The sequence below is a fragment of the Pseudophryne corroboree genome, chromosome 9, assembly GCF_028390025.1.
Source record: "Pseudophryne corroboree isolate aPseCor3 chromosome 9, aPseCor3.hap2, whole genome shotgun sequence".
NCBI lineage: Eukaryota > Metazoa > Chordata > Amphibia > Anura > Myobatrachidae > Pseudophryne > Pseudophryne corroboree.
In genome coordinates this window covers 446,260,734-446,278,216 of record NC_086452.1, presented here as the reverse complement: position 1 = coordinate 446,278,216, position 17,483 = coordinate 446,260,734, and the positions used below count along the sequence as shown (strand labels likewise).

Here is a 17,483-nt window from a genome sequence, read left to right as displayed (position 1 = left end):
GTTGTGCCTGAGCAAGGAAGGCGTCAGTGCTTTGGTTGTCAAACCTAGTTCCAGTTTGTCTCTCTTCTGTGAATGTCTTCCAGGTTCCAGCTCCTGTCTCCAGACTTCTGCTATAGAGACCCGCACCAGCATTCCATCTGCGGTGTAGCCTGACTCTCCGATCCATTCTGGACTCACCTGTTTCCAGCTACAACATCACCTGCTTCCAGCTCAGCTTCCAGCAGTGTACAGCTTCTCTTAAAGGGCCGGTGTCCTTTCTGCAGTTTACCACTCTCCACCGGTATTATTATTTCTCCGCTCTCAAATTCTACATTTCATCTACATTGCATCGCTCTCAAGCCTTATTTATTATTTAACTGGTTCCAGCCAGTATCCACTCCGTGCCAACACCTGTCTGGTTCTAACCAGTACCCACAGCAGCATTTTATCTACAGCAGTCCAGCTTTCCCTGGAACACCAGCTGGTACGACCCTGGGCTTTCCTCATTGCTACAGTTGAGCCTGGTAAGGACTTTCCAACTTGCAGATAATAAGAACTGTCTCATACCACCAGAGCTCTGTGGCCCCTGCCACCCTGTAGTACCCCGGAACTGTATTATTATTTCTCTGCTGATTTTTATGTTACTTTTTACTGCTACTGTGATGCATGGAGTTTGTCATAAATAAATATCATTGACTTTTACTCAAGTTGTCGTGGTCACGCCTTCGGGCGGTTTCTCTTCATGTTACTTACATGTCCAGGGGTCTGATACAACCTCCCAGGTTCCGGTACATCTCAGCTCCTACAACTGAGGCTGCCTTCCGTCAGCTCAGGCCCTCAGTTGTGACAGCTGGTACTTTAATTATCATTAAATATCACTCGGTCATAAACATTGTGACTTGGCATTTTGTAGAGCCATATAGGGGGTGATTCAGTTGTTTATTAGGCGTCTATAATTGCATAACGCCCGTCACTTTAGACTGGGCCATATTGGATATTTCCATTTGGACTGCAGAAGATTCCCAGTTGAAATTTATAAAGGAAGAGAATAGATGTTTATATTCAATTTCATTTCATATCATCCTGTATAAATTCTGCACATAGTACATATAACACAGACATGCTATATAATCTACCCCAGAAAGTCTGCTAATTAGTCTGTCTGGCATCAGAGCAGATGGTACTAATACTGGATATAACATAGGACCTAATTCACACTGGATCACTGCAGTGGCAGCGATCGCAGTCTGAAGCCCTTTGGGGTGTGTACACGCACACCCCGGGAGCCCAGTGAGATGCTAAAAGCATCTCAGGGTTGCGATTGCCTCAGCCTGATTGACAGGCAGAGGTGGTCGCGGGGCGGGAGGGGGCATGCCAACAGTGTTAACACACCGATGGTGGGGAGCGGTCCAGACAACGCAGTCTTGTCCGGACTGTTGTGCGGGCGGGCCGCGGCGGCTGTGTGACATCACACGCAGCCATTGTTACCCGGGACGCATCGGGTACGGTTCAGACACAGCGGGGCGGACTAGTCACGTGCTGGGCGTCCCCCCGCATGTCTAAATTTAGCACATCTACGATTAGATCTGAATTACCCCCATCAATTCTTTGCTTGAAAATCTAAATAGAATATTCTGATTTGCAAAAAGACAAGGGTGTATGCCATGTGTTGAGTAGCACTCAAGTATCTTTTCTGGATTTCTTTAACATTGTATAGGTTAATCTATTTTGGTGGGTCAGTAATTATCCCTCCGATTTCCACAGGAAGATATCCTGAAAACATGACCAGTTGGTGTTGAAATAATTTAGTGTGCTAAATTATTTAACTTCACCCAATCCCTAATATTAAAACTGTCAAATGTGATGCATAAAAATAAAACTATGACTCACTTTCAACTACAACTCTGTATTGAAGTTGAATTATTATTATTTTCTTCTTCTACCTCCAGCACAAACAGTTATTTCCCCAATTACTGAAAATAATGAATTTATATGTTAGGTGGACACATACTCACAGTTTTTGTTTGCAGCCCCTAGTGTACGCAGCTATAGACACCCACTCCTTATACCCAGTTATTTCCCCAAGCCCTGGTTCAGTGGCGGAACTAGCGAGCGGTGGGCCCAGTAAAATAAAATGCTTTGCCTCCCCCCCCCCACCCCCATCCCGTCCAAGTCCACCCTCTCACCCCTGGAGAGGATCTGGAGGGCGACCTGCTCAAGGCCAGGGATATGGATACCTAGTAACAGTGCTGTAACTAGACATTTTAGAGCTGTGTGCAAGAAATGGCATTGGCGCCCCCCCCTTTATATTAAATATAGGGGCGTGGCTTCATGGGGAAGGGGTGTGGCCACATAAAAATACCAAGTCATATTACGGTGCACAGTAGTCTCCATTATTCAAATTAGGCCGCACAGTAGCGCCACTACACCAGGTAGTGCCCCTTTTACACATTACGGCAGACAGCGTCCTCTTTTTACACATTACGGCAGACAGCATCCCCTTTTTACACATTACGGCAGACAGCGTCCCCTTTTTACACATTACGGCAGACAGCATCCCCTTTTTACACATTACGGCAGACAGCGTCCCCTTTTTTACACATTACGATAGACAGACAGAAAGAAAGACAGAGAGAGAAAGTAAGAAAGAAAGAAAGAAAGAAAGAGAAAGAAAGAGAAAGAAAGAAAGAAAGAAAGAAAGAAAGAGAAAGAAAGAAAGAAAGAAAGAGAAAGAAAGAAAGAAAGAAAGAAAGAAAGAAAGAAAGAAAGAAAGAAAGAAAGAAAGAAAGAAAGAAAGAAAGAAAGAAAGAAAGAAAGAAAGAAAGAAAGAAAGAAAAAATAGATTATACTTACTGGCTCAGACATTCAGGCAGATAGGTGCAGATGGTCAGGCAGATGATGATCCCGGGCAGGCTGGGAGGGGGACTCGGGACTGGAGCCGCAGTAGCGCAATGTAATTGGTGGCGGTGCCGCTGCAGCTGTACCTCTCATTCCACATAGACTGGCCGCCGCTGCTGTGATTAGGGAAGCGCATCATCCCAGCATTCACAGTCAGCCTATGTGGAAGGAGAGGGACAGCTGCAGCGGCGCCGCCACCAATTACAGTGTGCTGCTGCGGCTCCCGAGTGCCCCACCCTCCTCCTCCTTCTCCCCGTGGCTGCGTCCCTGCTGCTCCTCTCCTCTGGCCCGCAGCGGCAGGCGGCATGTAATGAGTCAGTTTGACCCCTTAGCTGGCGATGTTTCATGTGATGCAACCGGAGCCAGAAGTACTTCAGCTGGCAAAGTCGCATCACATGCGACTGAGGCATCCCACTGTATGCCCCGGCTTTAGATTAGGAGATCCGTTCTGCACAAGTCTCCTTTGGCTCGCCTGACTCCCTGCAGTGATGTGGTGGTTTGTGACCACCAACATCACTGCCGGAATCGTGCCCCAGAATGCCGCGCGGTATGGTGGAGTCAGTTTTGGACTGAGTCATGAAGGGCCCACTGGGGCAATGCAGTGGTAGGGGCCCCATGTTTAAGGGGTGTGGCCAGTTACCATGGGGTGATACCAGCCTCCACAGAGGCATGAAAAGCAATTAGAGACCATGGGGTAAATTTACTAAGATGGGTTGTTGCCCATAGCAACCAATCAAATTCCATGTATTATACTCTAGAAGGTGCTTGATAAATGAGAAGTAGAATCTGACTGGTTGCTATGGGCAACATCCCATCTTAAATAGAACTCCCATCATAGTAAATTTACCCAAATGTTTCTGAACCTCTAACAGAGTAACACTATATATTTGAGTGCACTCTCTGTAGCCTGATATTAGTGGTGCAGCCCTCAGGCGGTAGGGCCTACCAGGGATTTGCAAAGTGACCCTGAGGGCCAGTCCAACACTGTGTGGAGTGTTATGTGGGACCTTAAGAGCGAGCTCGGGCATGGGGGCCCAGCAAACGTAGCTTGTATTATCGCATTGAACTCCACCTATGACAATGTACTTAGCTTCAGGTGGAATGGTGGAGTTGCTGATGATAACATGAGGATGTCGCACAATATTGTGTCAACCTTCATCAGTTGTCTTCTTGCTTAATCTAGAAGTCTCACCTTGGATCATCACTGTATTGGACCAGCCCAAACCGTACTCCGTCCTCTCGGACAACATTTATAAAGGGGATGACCAGTCCTTCCATAAACGTCTTAATCATCCGGAAGTTCGCCCTCCCAATACTAGACGATCCATCAACGATAAATACTATATCTGAGTCATAAACATTCTCACATCTCGCTGCAAAGAAGAGAAGAGAAATAAATAATTAGCGACATACTTTCGTTTCTACCAATGAAGACCAATATCTGTATAATAAGGTAATGATATTTGAATATATCTTATTACATTACGGTGGAACTAACTCATCCTTCATTGGTTATTTGCAAACCTGAGAACCTGGTGGCATGATCACCAACGGCCCAGGGGTGTAGCGAGGGTGCCAAAAAAGTTAGTCGGCGTGCTGCTGCTCACCACCCCCCTTCCCGCAACCCACTGTACTGGCAGCCACAGAGCAGGAGGAGGAGAAGCTGAGGGGGCAAACACTGACTTGGAGACTAGGTAAGGTGCAGGGCAGGTCTGAGGAGACAGCAGGAGACACTGACAGCCGGCACACGTCGGAGCTCTGCCCGCCCTTTTTACATCTTTTGTATATCTCACTGTCTGCTTGTATCTGTGCAGGGTTACTTCTGTCCTGCAGCACCTCTCTTTGCCCCCACTGCTGCAGCACCTCTCTCTTTCCTGGAAGCTGCAGCACATGTCTCTACTTCAGATGCTGCAGCAGATCTCTCTGCCCTGGCTGCTGCATCACCTCCTTCTGCCTCGGCTTCTCCAGAACCTCTCTCTGCCCCGGGTGCTGCAGCACTTCTCTCTACATTGATGCTGTAGCACATCTCTCTGCCCCAGCTGCTGTAGCACATCTCTTTACATTGATGCTGCAGCACCTCTCTCTGCTCCTGCTGCTGCAGCACCTCTCGCTCCGTTAGAAGCTGCAGCACCTCACTCTGCTCCTCAGGCTTCTGCGGCACAGGTCTCTCTGCCCCAATTCTGGGACATTATTATCATTGAAGCATAGTGGGATTATCGAGTCTGGGATGGCACTTCTAGGGTATTATTTTCAGTGAGGCATTGGGAGATTATTAGTAAATGGGTGGGCAGTTTTGATCCATTATTTTCCTTGAGAGTTTGGGGTTTTCAGTTCTGTGGGGGGGGTCACATCTGGGGCATAACTTTCTCTTACGTCCTAGAGGATGCTGGGGACTCCGTAAGGACCATGGGGTATAGACGGGCTCCGCAGGAGACATTGGCACTATAAAGAACTTTTAGTATGGGTGTGCACTGGCTCCTCCCTCTATGCCCCTCCTCCAGACCTCAGTTAGATTCTGTGCCCAGAGAAGAATGGGTGCACTACAGGGGAGCTCTACTGAGTTTCTCTGATAAAAGAATTTAGTTAGGTTTTTTCCCTTTTTTATTTTCAGGGAGTCCTGTTGGCAACAGGCTCCCTGCATCGTGGGACTGAGGGGAGAGAAGCAGACCTACTTAAATGATAGGCTCTGCTTCTTAGGCTACTGAACACCATTAGCTCCAGAGGGAGTCGGACGCAGGACTCCCCTCGCTGTTCGTCCCAGAGCCGCGCCGCCGTCCTCCTCGCAGAGCCGGAAGATAGAAGCCGGGTGAGTATAAGAAGAAAGAAGACTTCAAAGGCGGCAGAAGACTTCAGATCTTCACTGAGGTAACGCTGCGCGCCATTGCTCCCACACGTTACACACACGGCAGGCACTGATGGGTGCAGGGTGTAGGGGGGGCGCCCTGGGCAGCAATATATACTTCTTTTTTTGGCATATTAGACACATATAGGCTGCGGAGTCAGTGAATATGTTTATCCCCCGCCATTAATTGTAAATTTGAGCGGGACCGAAGCCCGCCACTAGAGGGGGCGGAGCTTGGTCGCACAGCACTAACCAGCACCATTTTCTCCACAGTGTGCTGAAGAGAAGCAGTCTCCCCGGACTCTCCCCTGCAGAACGGTGATACAGGGCTGAAAAAGAGGGGGGGGGGGGGGTACATTTTGGCGCAGTGAGTGTATTACACGATTGACATAATATTAAAGCGCTATATCTGGGAATTGTTTCCAGTGTCAGTTGGCGCTGGGTGTGTGCTGGCATACTCTCTCTCTGTCTCTCCAAAGGGCCTTGTTGGGTACCTGTCCCCTTATAGATAGATCCCTGTGTGTGTGTGAGGGTGTCGGTACGCGTGTGTCGACATGTCTGAAGCGGAAGGCTCATCCAAGGAGGAGGTGGAGCAGATGATTGTGGTGTCTCTGTCGGCGACGCCGACTCATGAATGGTATGATATGTGGAATATTTTAAATGCTAATGTGACCTTATTACATAAGAGAATGGACAAAGCTGAGTCCAAGGAAAAAGCAGGGAGTCAATCCGCGGATTTGGCTGGGTCACAGGGCCCATCAGGGTCTCAAAAGCGTCCCTTATCACAAATAGTAGACACTGATACCAACACGGATTCTGACTCCAGTGTCGACTATGATGAGGCAAGGTTGCACCCTAAGGTGACCAAAAGTATTCATTATATGATTGTGGCAATAAAAGATGTTTTGCATATTACAAATGACCCCTCTGTTCCTGACACGAGGGTACACATGTTTACGAGGAAGAGACCTGAGGTAACGTTTCCTCCATCTCATGAACTGAACGAATTATTTGAAAAAGCTTGGGAAACTCCAGATAAAAAACTGCAGATTCCCAAGAGGATCCTTATGGCGTATCCTTTCCCTGCAAAGGACAGGGTACGTTGGGAATCCTCGCCCAGGGTGGACAAGGCATTAACGCGTCTGTCCAAGAAGGTGGCGCTACCGTCTCCAGACACCGCGGCCCTTAAGGATCCTGCGGATCGTAGATAGGAGACTACCTTAAAGTCTATTTATACACACACAGGGGCTTTACTCAGGCCGGCAATAGCATCGGCATGGGTCTGTAGCGCTGTTGCAGCATGGACAGATATCTTGTTGGCTGACATGGATATCCTGGACAAGGATACCGTTGTCCTGACTTTAGGCCACATTAAGGACGCAGTCTTGTATATGAGAGACGCTCAAAGAGACGTGGGGCTGCTTGGTTCCAGAGCCAACGCCATGGCAGTTTCGGCAAGGCGAGCTCTGTGGACCCGCCAATGGTCGAGTGATGCCGACTCTAAAAAGCATATGGAGGTTTTACCTTACAAGGGTGAAGTTTTGTTTGGGGATGGTATCGCGGACCTGGTTTCCACAGCTACCGCGGGTAAATCTACTTTTTTGCCTTTTGTTCCCCCACAGCAAAAGAAAACCCCACAATATCAGATGCAGTCCTTTCGGTCGCATAAGTCCAGAAGAGGTCGGGGTTCCTCTTTCCTCGCCAGAGGTAAGGGTAGAGGTAAGAGAACACCTGCTTCGGCTAGTTCCCAGGAGCAGAGGTCCTCCCCGGCCTCTGCTAAATCCACCGCATGACCCTGGGGCTCCACGGAAGGAGTCCGCACCGGTGGGGGCACGTCTTCGACTCTTCAGCCAGGTCTGGGTCATATCGGGCGTGGATCCTTGGGCGTTGGAAATTGTATCCCAAGGTTACAAACTGGAGTTCGAAGAGGTGCCCCCTCGCCGATTTCTCAAGTCGACTTTGCCAACTTCTTCCCCGGAGAGGGGAGTGGTATTAGATGCAATTCAAAAGCTGTGTCAACAGCAAGTGATTGTCAAGGTTCCCCTAGGCCAACAGGGAAAAGGGTACTATTCAACATTGTTTGTGGTCCCGAAGCCGGATGGTTCGGTCAGACCAATTTTGAATCTAAAATCACTAAACCTATACTTGAAAAAGTTCAAATTCAAGATGGAATCACTCCGGACTGTGAAATCCAGTCTGGAAGCAGGGGACTTTATGGTGTCGCTGGACGTGAAGGATGCCAACCTTTATGTCCCCATATTTCCTCTTCATCAAGAATACCTACGTTTCGTGGTACAGGACTGTCATTACCAGTTTCAGACGTTGCCGTTTGGGCTTTCCACGGCCCCGAGGATTTTCACCAAGGTAATGGCAGAAATGATGGTGCTCCTACGCAAGCAGGGTGTCACAATTATCCCGTACTGGGACGATCTCCTGATAAAGGCGAGATCAAGGGATCAATTGCTGAAAAGCGTGTCACTCTCCCTGAGAGTGTTACATCAACATGGTTGGATTCTCAATCTGCCAAAGTCACAGTTGCTTCCAACGACTCGACTATCATTCCTAGGCATGATTCTGGACACGAAACAGAAGAGGGTTTTTCTACCAATAGAAAAAGCCCAGGACATCCAGAACATGGTCAGGGACCTGCTAAAACCAAAAAGAGTGTCGGTGCATCAATGCACTCGAGTTCTGGGAAAAATGGTGGCAGCCTACGAGGCCATTCCCTTCGGCAGGTTCCATGCGAGGACGTTTCAGTGGGACCTTCTCGACAAATGGTCGGGGTCCCATCTACACCTTCATCAAAAGATAAGCCTGTCCCCCAGGGCCAGGGTGTCTCTCCTGTGGTGGCTGCAGAGTGCTCACCTTCTAGAGGGTCGCAGGTTCAGCGTTCAAGACTGGGTTCTGGTGACCACGGACGCGAGCCTCCGAGGATGGGGAGCAGTCACAAAAGGAAGAAATTTTCAGGGGATATGGTCAAGCCAGGAGGCTTGTCTACATATCAACGTACTGGAATTGAGGGCCATATACAACGGCCTACGACAAGCGGAGTATCTTCTTCGTGACCTACCGGTTCTGATTCAATCAGAGATCACAGCAGTGGCTCATGTAAACCGCCAAGGTGGGACAAGGAGCAGAGCGGCAATGGCGGAAGCCACAAGAATTCTGCGCTGGGCAGAAAATCACGTAAGTGTTCTGTCAGCAGTCTTCATACCGGGAGTGGACAACTAGGAAGCAGACTTCCTCAGCAGTCACAATCTCCATCCAGGAGAGTGGGGACTTCATCAAGAGGTCTTTGCATAGATAGCAAGTCTTTGGGGACTTCCTCAAATAGACATGATGGCGTCACGCCTCAACAAAAAGCTTCGGAGGTATTGTGCCAGGTCAAGGGACCCTCAGGCAGTAGCGGTAGACGCCCTAGTGACACCATGGGTGTTTCAGTCGGTCTATGTGTTCCCTCCTCTTCCTCTCATCTCAAAAGTGTTGAGAATAATTAGACGAAACAGAGTACAAGCAATACTCGTGGTTCCAGATTGGCCTCGAAGGGCCTGGTATTCGGATCTTCAGGAAATGCTCACGGAAGATCCGTGACCTCTTCCTCTCAGGGAAGACCTGTTACAGCAGGGGCCTTGCATGTTCCAAGACTTACCGCGGTTGCGTTTGACGGCATGGCGGTTGAACACCGAATCCTAGCAGAGAGAGGTATTCCGGAGGAAGTTATCCCTACTCTGATAAAGGCTAGGAAGGAGGTAACGGCGAAGCATTATCACCGTATCTGGAGGAAGTATGTATCTTGGTGTGAAACCAAGAATGCTCCTACGGAAGATTTTCATCTGGGCCGTTTTCTCCACTTCCTACAGACGGGAGTGGATATGGGCCTAAAATTAGGCTCCATTAAGGTACAGATTTCGTCCCTATCTATATTTTTTCAAAAACAATTAGCTTCTCTCCTAGAAGTCCAAACTTTCGTGAAGGGAGTGCTGCACATCCAGCCTCCTTTTGTGCGACCAGTGGCACCATGGGACCTTAACGTGGTGTTACAGTTCCTTAAGTCACACTGGTTTGAACCTCTTCAAACGGTGGAATTAAAATTTCTCACCTGGAAGGTGGTTATGTTATTAGCCTTGGCATCTGCACGGCGGGTGTTGGAGTTGGCGGCCTTGTCTCACAAGAGCCCCTACTTGATTTTTCATGTGGATAGAGCAGAGTTGAGGACTCGTCCTCAATTTCTGCCTAAGGTGGTCTCTTCTTTTCATTTGAACCAACCTATTGTAGTGCCTGTGGCTATGGCTGACTTGGAGGACTCCAAGTCCCTGGATGTGGTCAGGGCCTTGAAAATGTATGTAGCCAGGACAGCTAGGGTTATGAAAACAGAGGCTCTGTTTGTCCTGTATGCAGCCAACAAGATTGGCGCGCCTGCTTCTAAACAGACTATTGCTCGCTGGATCTGTAACACGATTCAGCAGGCTCATTCTATGGCTGGATTGCCGGTACCTAATTCGATAAAGGCCCATTCCACTAGGAAGGTGGGCTCTTCTTGGGCGGCTGCCCGAGGCGTCTCGGCATTGCAGTTGTGCCGAGTTGCTACTTGGTCGGGTTCAAACACTTTTGCTAAATTCTACAAGTTTGATACCCTGGCTGATGAGGACCTCGCGTTTGCTCAATCGGTGCTGCAGAGTCATCCGCACTCTCCTGCCCGGTTTGGAGCTTTGGTATAAACCCCATGGTCCTTATGGAGTCCCCAGCATCCTCTAGGACGTAAGAGAAAATAAGATTTTAAACCTACCGGTAAATCTTTTTCTCCTAGTCCGTAGAGGATGCTGGGCGCCCCTCCCAGTGCGGACTAAAACTGCAAGACTTGTATATAGTTGTTGCTTGCATAAGGGTTATGTTACAGTTGGAATCGATCTTTGACTGATACTGTTTTTTTCGTTCATACTGTTAACTGGTTGCGTATATTCTAAGTTATATGGTATGATTGGTGTGGGCTGGTATGAATCTTGCCCTTAGATTTACAAAATCCTTTCCTCGTATCGTCCATCTCCTCTGGGCACAGTTTCTCTAACTGAGGTCTGGAGGAGGGGCATAGAGGGAGGAGCCAGTGCACACCTATACTAAAAGTTCTTTAGAGTGCCCATATCTCCTGCGGAGCCCGTCTATACCCCATGGTCCTTACGGAGTACCCAGCATCCTCTACGGACTTGGAGAAAAAGATTTACCGGTAGGTTTAAAATCTTATTTTTTATTGCGGCATTGAGAGATTATCATATATGGAGGTGTCAGTTTTGGGGCATTCTTTTCATTCAGAGATTGGGGGGTTATTAGGTCTTTGGGGGATTACATTTGGGGCTTTATTTTTATTGAGGTATTGGAGGGTTATGAGGGCAGGTCAGTCGGGGCATACAGTATATAGTGTTTTAAATTTATTTGAATTAAACAAGTAAATAGTTAAATGCAGCTACTTCCACAGCAGCTCTACCATTGTGTAATGTATATAAGGGGCTCTACAGTGTGGCATAATGTGTATAAGGGTCTCTACTGTGTGGCATAACGTGTATAAGGGGTACTACTGTGTGGCATAACGTGTATAAGGGGTACTACTGTGTGGTGTAATGTGAATAACAGACACTACTGTGCGGTATAATGTGAATTGGTACTATTCTGTGGCCACGTACCTTCCCAATGAAGGCATTATTTATTAATTATTACCAGTTATTTAAATAGCGCACACATATTCCGCAGCGCTTTACAGAGAATATTTTGCCATTCACACCAGTCCCTGCCCCATGGGAGTTTACAATCTATATTCCTTACCACACACACCCACACACAACAGGGTGACATCCGGTTGCGGGCCGCACCCCCCTTGTGACGCCACTGCATACCCTTATATTGTTGTTGAAAGCCTTTGGCTCACACTGACCGTGCAGCAGCCCAAATATAACACTTAATATGGCTGCTAAATGCACTCAGCACTTTTGCTAAAGACCAGTGCTATAATGAGTAAAAGACCAGCAAAGAATGTATTAGTGCAGTTTTGCACCCACGGTCAAAGAAAATTGCAGGAGGTTGTATACTAGCAAATAAATGCAATTCATCTGAATGTGGGTAACCCGTTCAAAAACAGCAAAGTCATCCTGCAGATTTTAATAGTCTATTATAGTTATAGATAGTCCCCGACTGGGAGCTGATAATTATATTGATGTTAAAAAGTAGGACGCACTGCTGACTTCTCATGTTCGTTAGTTCCAAATGAAATATAATATAAGCCCCACTGACAGCAATTAAAGGGCTCCATCGTTTTATAACAGTTGTCTTATAATGGTTGCATAGGACCAGATGACAACCATTCCTAAATGATTCATCAATAAGTATTAAAATGAATTGAGTGAAGCCTTAAAAATCCACATAAAAGGATATTTTTCCAACGGAAAAGTTTTTAGTTTGTCCATAGTGTGAACCAAAGGAAAGCCACCAGATCAGTAAAACAGAGGAGAGACTCACAGACAGAATGAAACATGAAATACAGTAAAAAAAATTATAATTTCTGAATAAAAAAAATAATAATATGCATCCCCGTCCCCCACCCAAAAAATATATATAAACAAAACAAAAAAAATAAAAAAACCTGGTTGTACTGTATACCCTCTAGGTGGTAATTATTTTATATTCTGCCTTGAGAATGTCTCTTAAATGACATCTCTTTCCCAATCCTTCCATGAGAGCAGTTTCCCCATAGAGAGTAATGTATAACACCTGGGCTGAGCAGGCAGCATTTTTCCTGGAAAAACAGGTGCAAAACATGGTCTCAAAGACACATTGATTCTGGCATATTTATAATGGGTGCAGTGTGTGCGGGTCCAGGGGGCCCACACCGCATCTATTATTTTTAATACTCATCCTCCGGAGTCCTGCGGCGCAGCAGCAACCGCTGCAGGAATCACTGGGAAAATGGCGCGGTACCATTTTTCCTGTATGGCGCAGTACCATGTTTCCTGTGTTTTGCGCATGTGCAGTAGGAAAATCACTTGGAAAATGGCCGCTGTGCCATCTTCCCGTAGTTCTGTGCACGCACTCTAGGCTCTCGGACAGCGCTAGGCCCTGTAGCTGGTGAAAATACCCATTTTCACAGATGGTACGGTTTTTCTCCTTTCAATATACTGACACCTATGTTTCACAGAGCAGATGCATCATAGTAATAAATATAGACTATACACTGTAAGGTTACAGAACTTGGTGGGAGAGGTTTTGTGCTAATATTATGGGTCTGATCGGAGCTGCACCTTTGTTTTAGCATCTCTATTTTGAATTGAGGACACTGGGGCAGATGTACTAAGCCCTGGAGAGTGAAAAAGTGTGGAGTGATAAAGTAGCAGCCAGTCAGCTCCTGTCATGTTACAGGCTGTGTTTAATAAATGTCAGGAGCGGATTAGTTACTAGTTAGTACTTTATCTCTCTCCACTTTATCTCTCTCCAAACTTGGATAATTCACGCCCACGGTCATTAAGATTTGGTCAGTGTCAGTGCTCATCCCTGGTGCAGTTGGAGAGGGCAGGAGCCGGGATATGTGAGGGGCGATTTTAACCTCCCCCCTCTCTTCTAGACCATGATTGCTTATTGCAGAGGTTCTCAAACTCGGTCCTCAGGACCCCACACAGTGCATGTTTTGCAGGTAACCCAGCAGGTGCACAGGTGTATTAATTACTCACTGACACATTTTAAAAGGTCCACAGGTGGAGCTAATTATTTCACTTGCGATTCTGTGAGGAGACCTGCAAAACATGCACTGTGTGGAGTCCTGAGGACCGAGTTTGAGAACCTCTGGCTTATTTTATAAGGTGGAATCAGGTAGACTGGTTAAGTGTCAGTCTAATCCCACCCCTAACATACATAACTATGACAAGACGCTGGCGTCATCTGCTAAGACACCACTTATAGAGTCGCAAACTGTCCTTAATTACCAGGTATTATTTTAGGTTCTACAGACTTTGCCCCTGGACCAGCGGTTGCTGCTGCTCATATAGTACAGGGAAGAACAGCTTAACACATATAAACATACATGTTCTCTTCTCTGCTGTATGCATACCTCCCAACATGACCCTCTCCAGGAGGGACACAATGCTCTGCTTCTGGACTTTTCCCTTTCTCTATGATTGCTGGCACCTGTGTTGAACAGGTTAATGGATAAGAAAGATGTTTCAGCACAGGTGATGGCAATCACAAATTAAGAGGGAAGTCCAGGAGCAGAGCATTCTGTCCCTCCTGGAGAGGGTCATGTTGGGAGGTATGCTGTATGTAATATATGTGCTGCCTGGTTCCCCTGGGGATCTGCAGCGCTTTGTGCATCAGGCGCCATTCAGTACCTGCATAAGGCCTCACACTTCTGTTAGGTCCGCCCGCAGACTGCCATTGCTTGGTTCCTTCGGGAAGCGGCTGTGCATGTGTATCAGGTGCCATGGGAACTCGGGGCTCAGCATAAGGCATCACCCTTCTTCTAGGTTCGCCCGCACGCGACCATTGGTTGGTTTCACAGGAGTCTGGGGGCGGGCTTAGAAGGAGTGTGTTGCCTTATGCTGAGTCCCGGGTGCCGCATGGCGCCTGATACAAACAGCACAGCCGTTCCCCGGGGGGACGAGCTAGCACATATATTACATCATAACATGTATGTTTATATGTGCTAATAGGGTCCCCCTGCACTATATGGTCAGCGCTGCAGCCTGCCTCTGCCCTGGACTATTTTATCCCTCAGAAAGTCCCTATTTTCCAGTATTGACCACCTTCACCTTATCTGTATGGTAAATGCAGTTCTTCCATTCTCATTCATGACTGTTACAATTTTACAGTTACTGAGGAGGAGAGTGCAAAACTATAACGAATCTGTTACGGTGACACAATGGGGGCTGTAGAGTGCTGCCAGGACCGCCTTCACAGTGTCATGTGATTAGATGTGCCAACTAGCGGGTCTATGTACTAAGACTTGTGGCCGGATGTAATGACCGGCCGTGCGGGATGCTGGCTGAACTCAGATGTTTTTCTAAAGGGGCATTCTCTTACAAGGCATGGTTTTGCCTTGTAAGAGATTGCCCCTTTAAAAAAAAACATCTGAGTTCACCCAGCATCCCGCACGGCCACCTAACCTTTGGAGAGAGATAAAGTGGACATAGATAAAGTACCAGCCAACCAGCTCCTGTCATTTTCCAAACACAGCCTGTAGCATAACAGCTGATTGGCTGGTATCTCTCACCAAGGGGGAATTGTCATTGGGTGTGAGAATGAAGAAGTGAGAGATTTTGTGAGAGGTCTCCTGTTTTTTTGTTTTTAAAGCCGCAATCGTTTACATGGCAAATAAAACCTGGTTTTGCCATGTAAATGATTGCCACTTTAAAAAAAAAAAAAACCACAGGAGAACTCTCACAAAATCTCTCACTTCTTGATTCTCACACCCTATTACATTCCCCCCTCCCTTTGACTTATAACATAGATTCCTCAGTAACCAGGTGACGCTCTAACTTCTTCTAAACTATTGCCAGCTCTGCATTTATCCAAACAGAGTCATATTGCAGAAGTGACTGTGGTTCAGCATGGGCCATGTGCAAACAGCATCAGCTGAGGACGAAATATCACAAACTAGTGGAATATTTCCCTCCCTGAGCACAAAGAGGCCTCTAAAGGCTGCAATACACATACAGATCACATTGGCTGCTAGAGCAGGACGCGGGACCTGCATGTGCACACTATCGCAGCACCAACGGGGTTATTGCATCGATTAGCAATGCGACCTGAATAACCCCCATACTGTAAATCAGAATGCACACCGGGAGGAGTGAGGCTATAATCAGGTTAAGTTACGGTACTAACAGACTTGTTTTTAATAATTTAGTAATTTAAAAAAAAAAACAAAGGCAAAAACAACAGGAAAGGAAGCTCTTACTATGTATATACAGGAGCAGTTCTTGGTGCGGGCAAGCAGTGCCTGCGCCCGGGGCGCTGCGGCCTGGGGGCGCGGCCGCAGTCACCCCGCAGGCACCGCCGCCTACCCGCACCCCGCTCCCCGGCTGCAGCGGACGCCGTGGGCTGTGTGGGCGTTCGCTGCAGCCGGCTCCAGTGACAGACACTACAGGTCAGTATTGACCTCTAGTGTCTGTGCAGCGCTGCTATGGGATAGACGTCATGACGTCTCTCCCATAGAGAGGAGCCGCGGGAGGCTAGAGACAGAGCATCAGCAGCAGCGGTGGTCGGGAAGCAGGAGCAGGGCAGTGGTAAGTATTGTTGTTTTTTTTTGTGTGTGTGTTTGACAGCGGCAGGGGGCACAGCAGCAGAGGGCACAACTCCAGGGGACACAACTACTGGGGCAAAGCAACAGGGGGCACAACTTCTTCTGGGGCAAATCTACTGGGGGCAAAGCAACAGGTTTCACAGCAACAGAGGGAATAACTACTGGGGGCAAAGCAACAGGGGGCACAACTACTGGGGCAAATCTAATGGGGGCAAAGCAACAGGGGGCACAGCAACAGAGGGCACAACTACTGGGGGCAAGGCAACAAGCGACGGGGCACAGCTACTGGGGGCATAGCTACAGGGGCAAATCTACTGGGGGCAAATCAACTGGGGGGGCACAGCTACTTGGGGCAAATCTGTGGGCATAACTGTGGCCCCACCCCTCCCCTATGAAGCCACGCCCCTATTTTTTTTCTACTAACTGTTTTGCAGTGAAGGAGGGGGGGGGGGGCGCCAGTGGAAAATTTTGCACTGGGCGCCACAAGGTGTAGAACCGGCCCTGTGTATTTACCATTTACCACATTATACTAGAATGTACAAAGGTCCGTCACCTCACTATTAGGGGTCATCATGAGAGTGCAGAATCCTGAAAATGGGGGGATAGGTCAGATTGAAAGTACCCAAGTGAACTGATGCATCCGCAATGCTTAGCAAAGCAGGCAAAAAAAAAACACCAAACTTTTTATTTTTAATGGCAACACTGTAGAACGTATGGGCAGGCTCCCAGATCCACGACTAAGTCCGCATCAGTCTTTATTGGTGTAAAACGTGTGTAAAATCACTTCTACAGCAAGGCTGCATCAGTCCGTTTTTTTTTTTTTTTTGCATAAATGGGTGTGGTTTCAGTGCGGGCGACCAATCACACACTGTCATCATCATCAACTTTACACTTACACTAGCGTCAGAGCACGCAGGAGGCTGCGTCAGAGACTTTTCAGTGGCCATGTTAGTCGAACTTTGCGACACGACCCCACTCCGCCCTTACTGTACTCTGAATGTGACAAACGCTTGTCCGCGTCTCACAACTCACCCAGGTGCAGATGTCCGAAGCCTTAAAGAGTGACAAAGTGTAAAGAGGTAAACTACCAACCAATCAGCTCCTGTTATTTTCCAAACACAACCTGTAACATGACAGTTAGGAGCTGATTGGCTGGTACTTTTTCCACTTTATCACTCTCCAAGGCTTGGTACATCTCCACAGTGACAGATACACACGTTGCTTTGCCACATACCTTCCTGAGCGGAGTTTCGATCCGGGAGTATTAGTAACGCGTGCAATGCCACCAGCAGGGCAGTTGACCCGATCATCTTCTATTCCTGCAAGAAAGCAACAAGTCAATGGTAAGTCATAGTAACATCATAATATCGATACAAAAATTAATATTGATTTCCAGGGACATTTTCCTGATGAGCACAGAAAACCTCCCAACCGTCCAGATTCCGGCGGGACAGTCCCATTTTTCCGGCACTGTTTCACTGTCCCACC

At 47.7% G+C, this 17,483-nt stretch overlaps 1 protein-coding gene across 1 annotated transcript in view; it reads right to left on the bottom strand.

Annotated features, from left to right (window-relative positions):
• The window catches only part of COL7A1 (collagen type VII alpha 1 chain), a 215,617-nt gene extending 198,675 nt beyond the window's left edge, over positions 1-16,942 (bottom strand). The window contains exons 1-4 of the mRNA XM_063941553.1: positions 16,892-16,942; positions 11,643-11,713; positions 4,822-5,057; positions 4,070-4,250 (exon numbers count right to left, since the gene is read on the bottom strand). Coding sequence (XP_063797623.1) covers positions 4,070-4,250; positions 4,822-5,057; positions 11,643-11,713; positions 16,892-16,942 — 539 coding nt within the window. The remainder of the gene's footprint in view (positions 1-4,069; positions 4,251-4,821; positions 5,058-11,642; positions 11,714-16,891) is intronic.
• Positions 16,943-17,483: the final 541 nt, after the last annotated feature.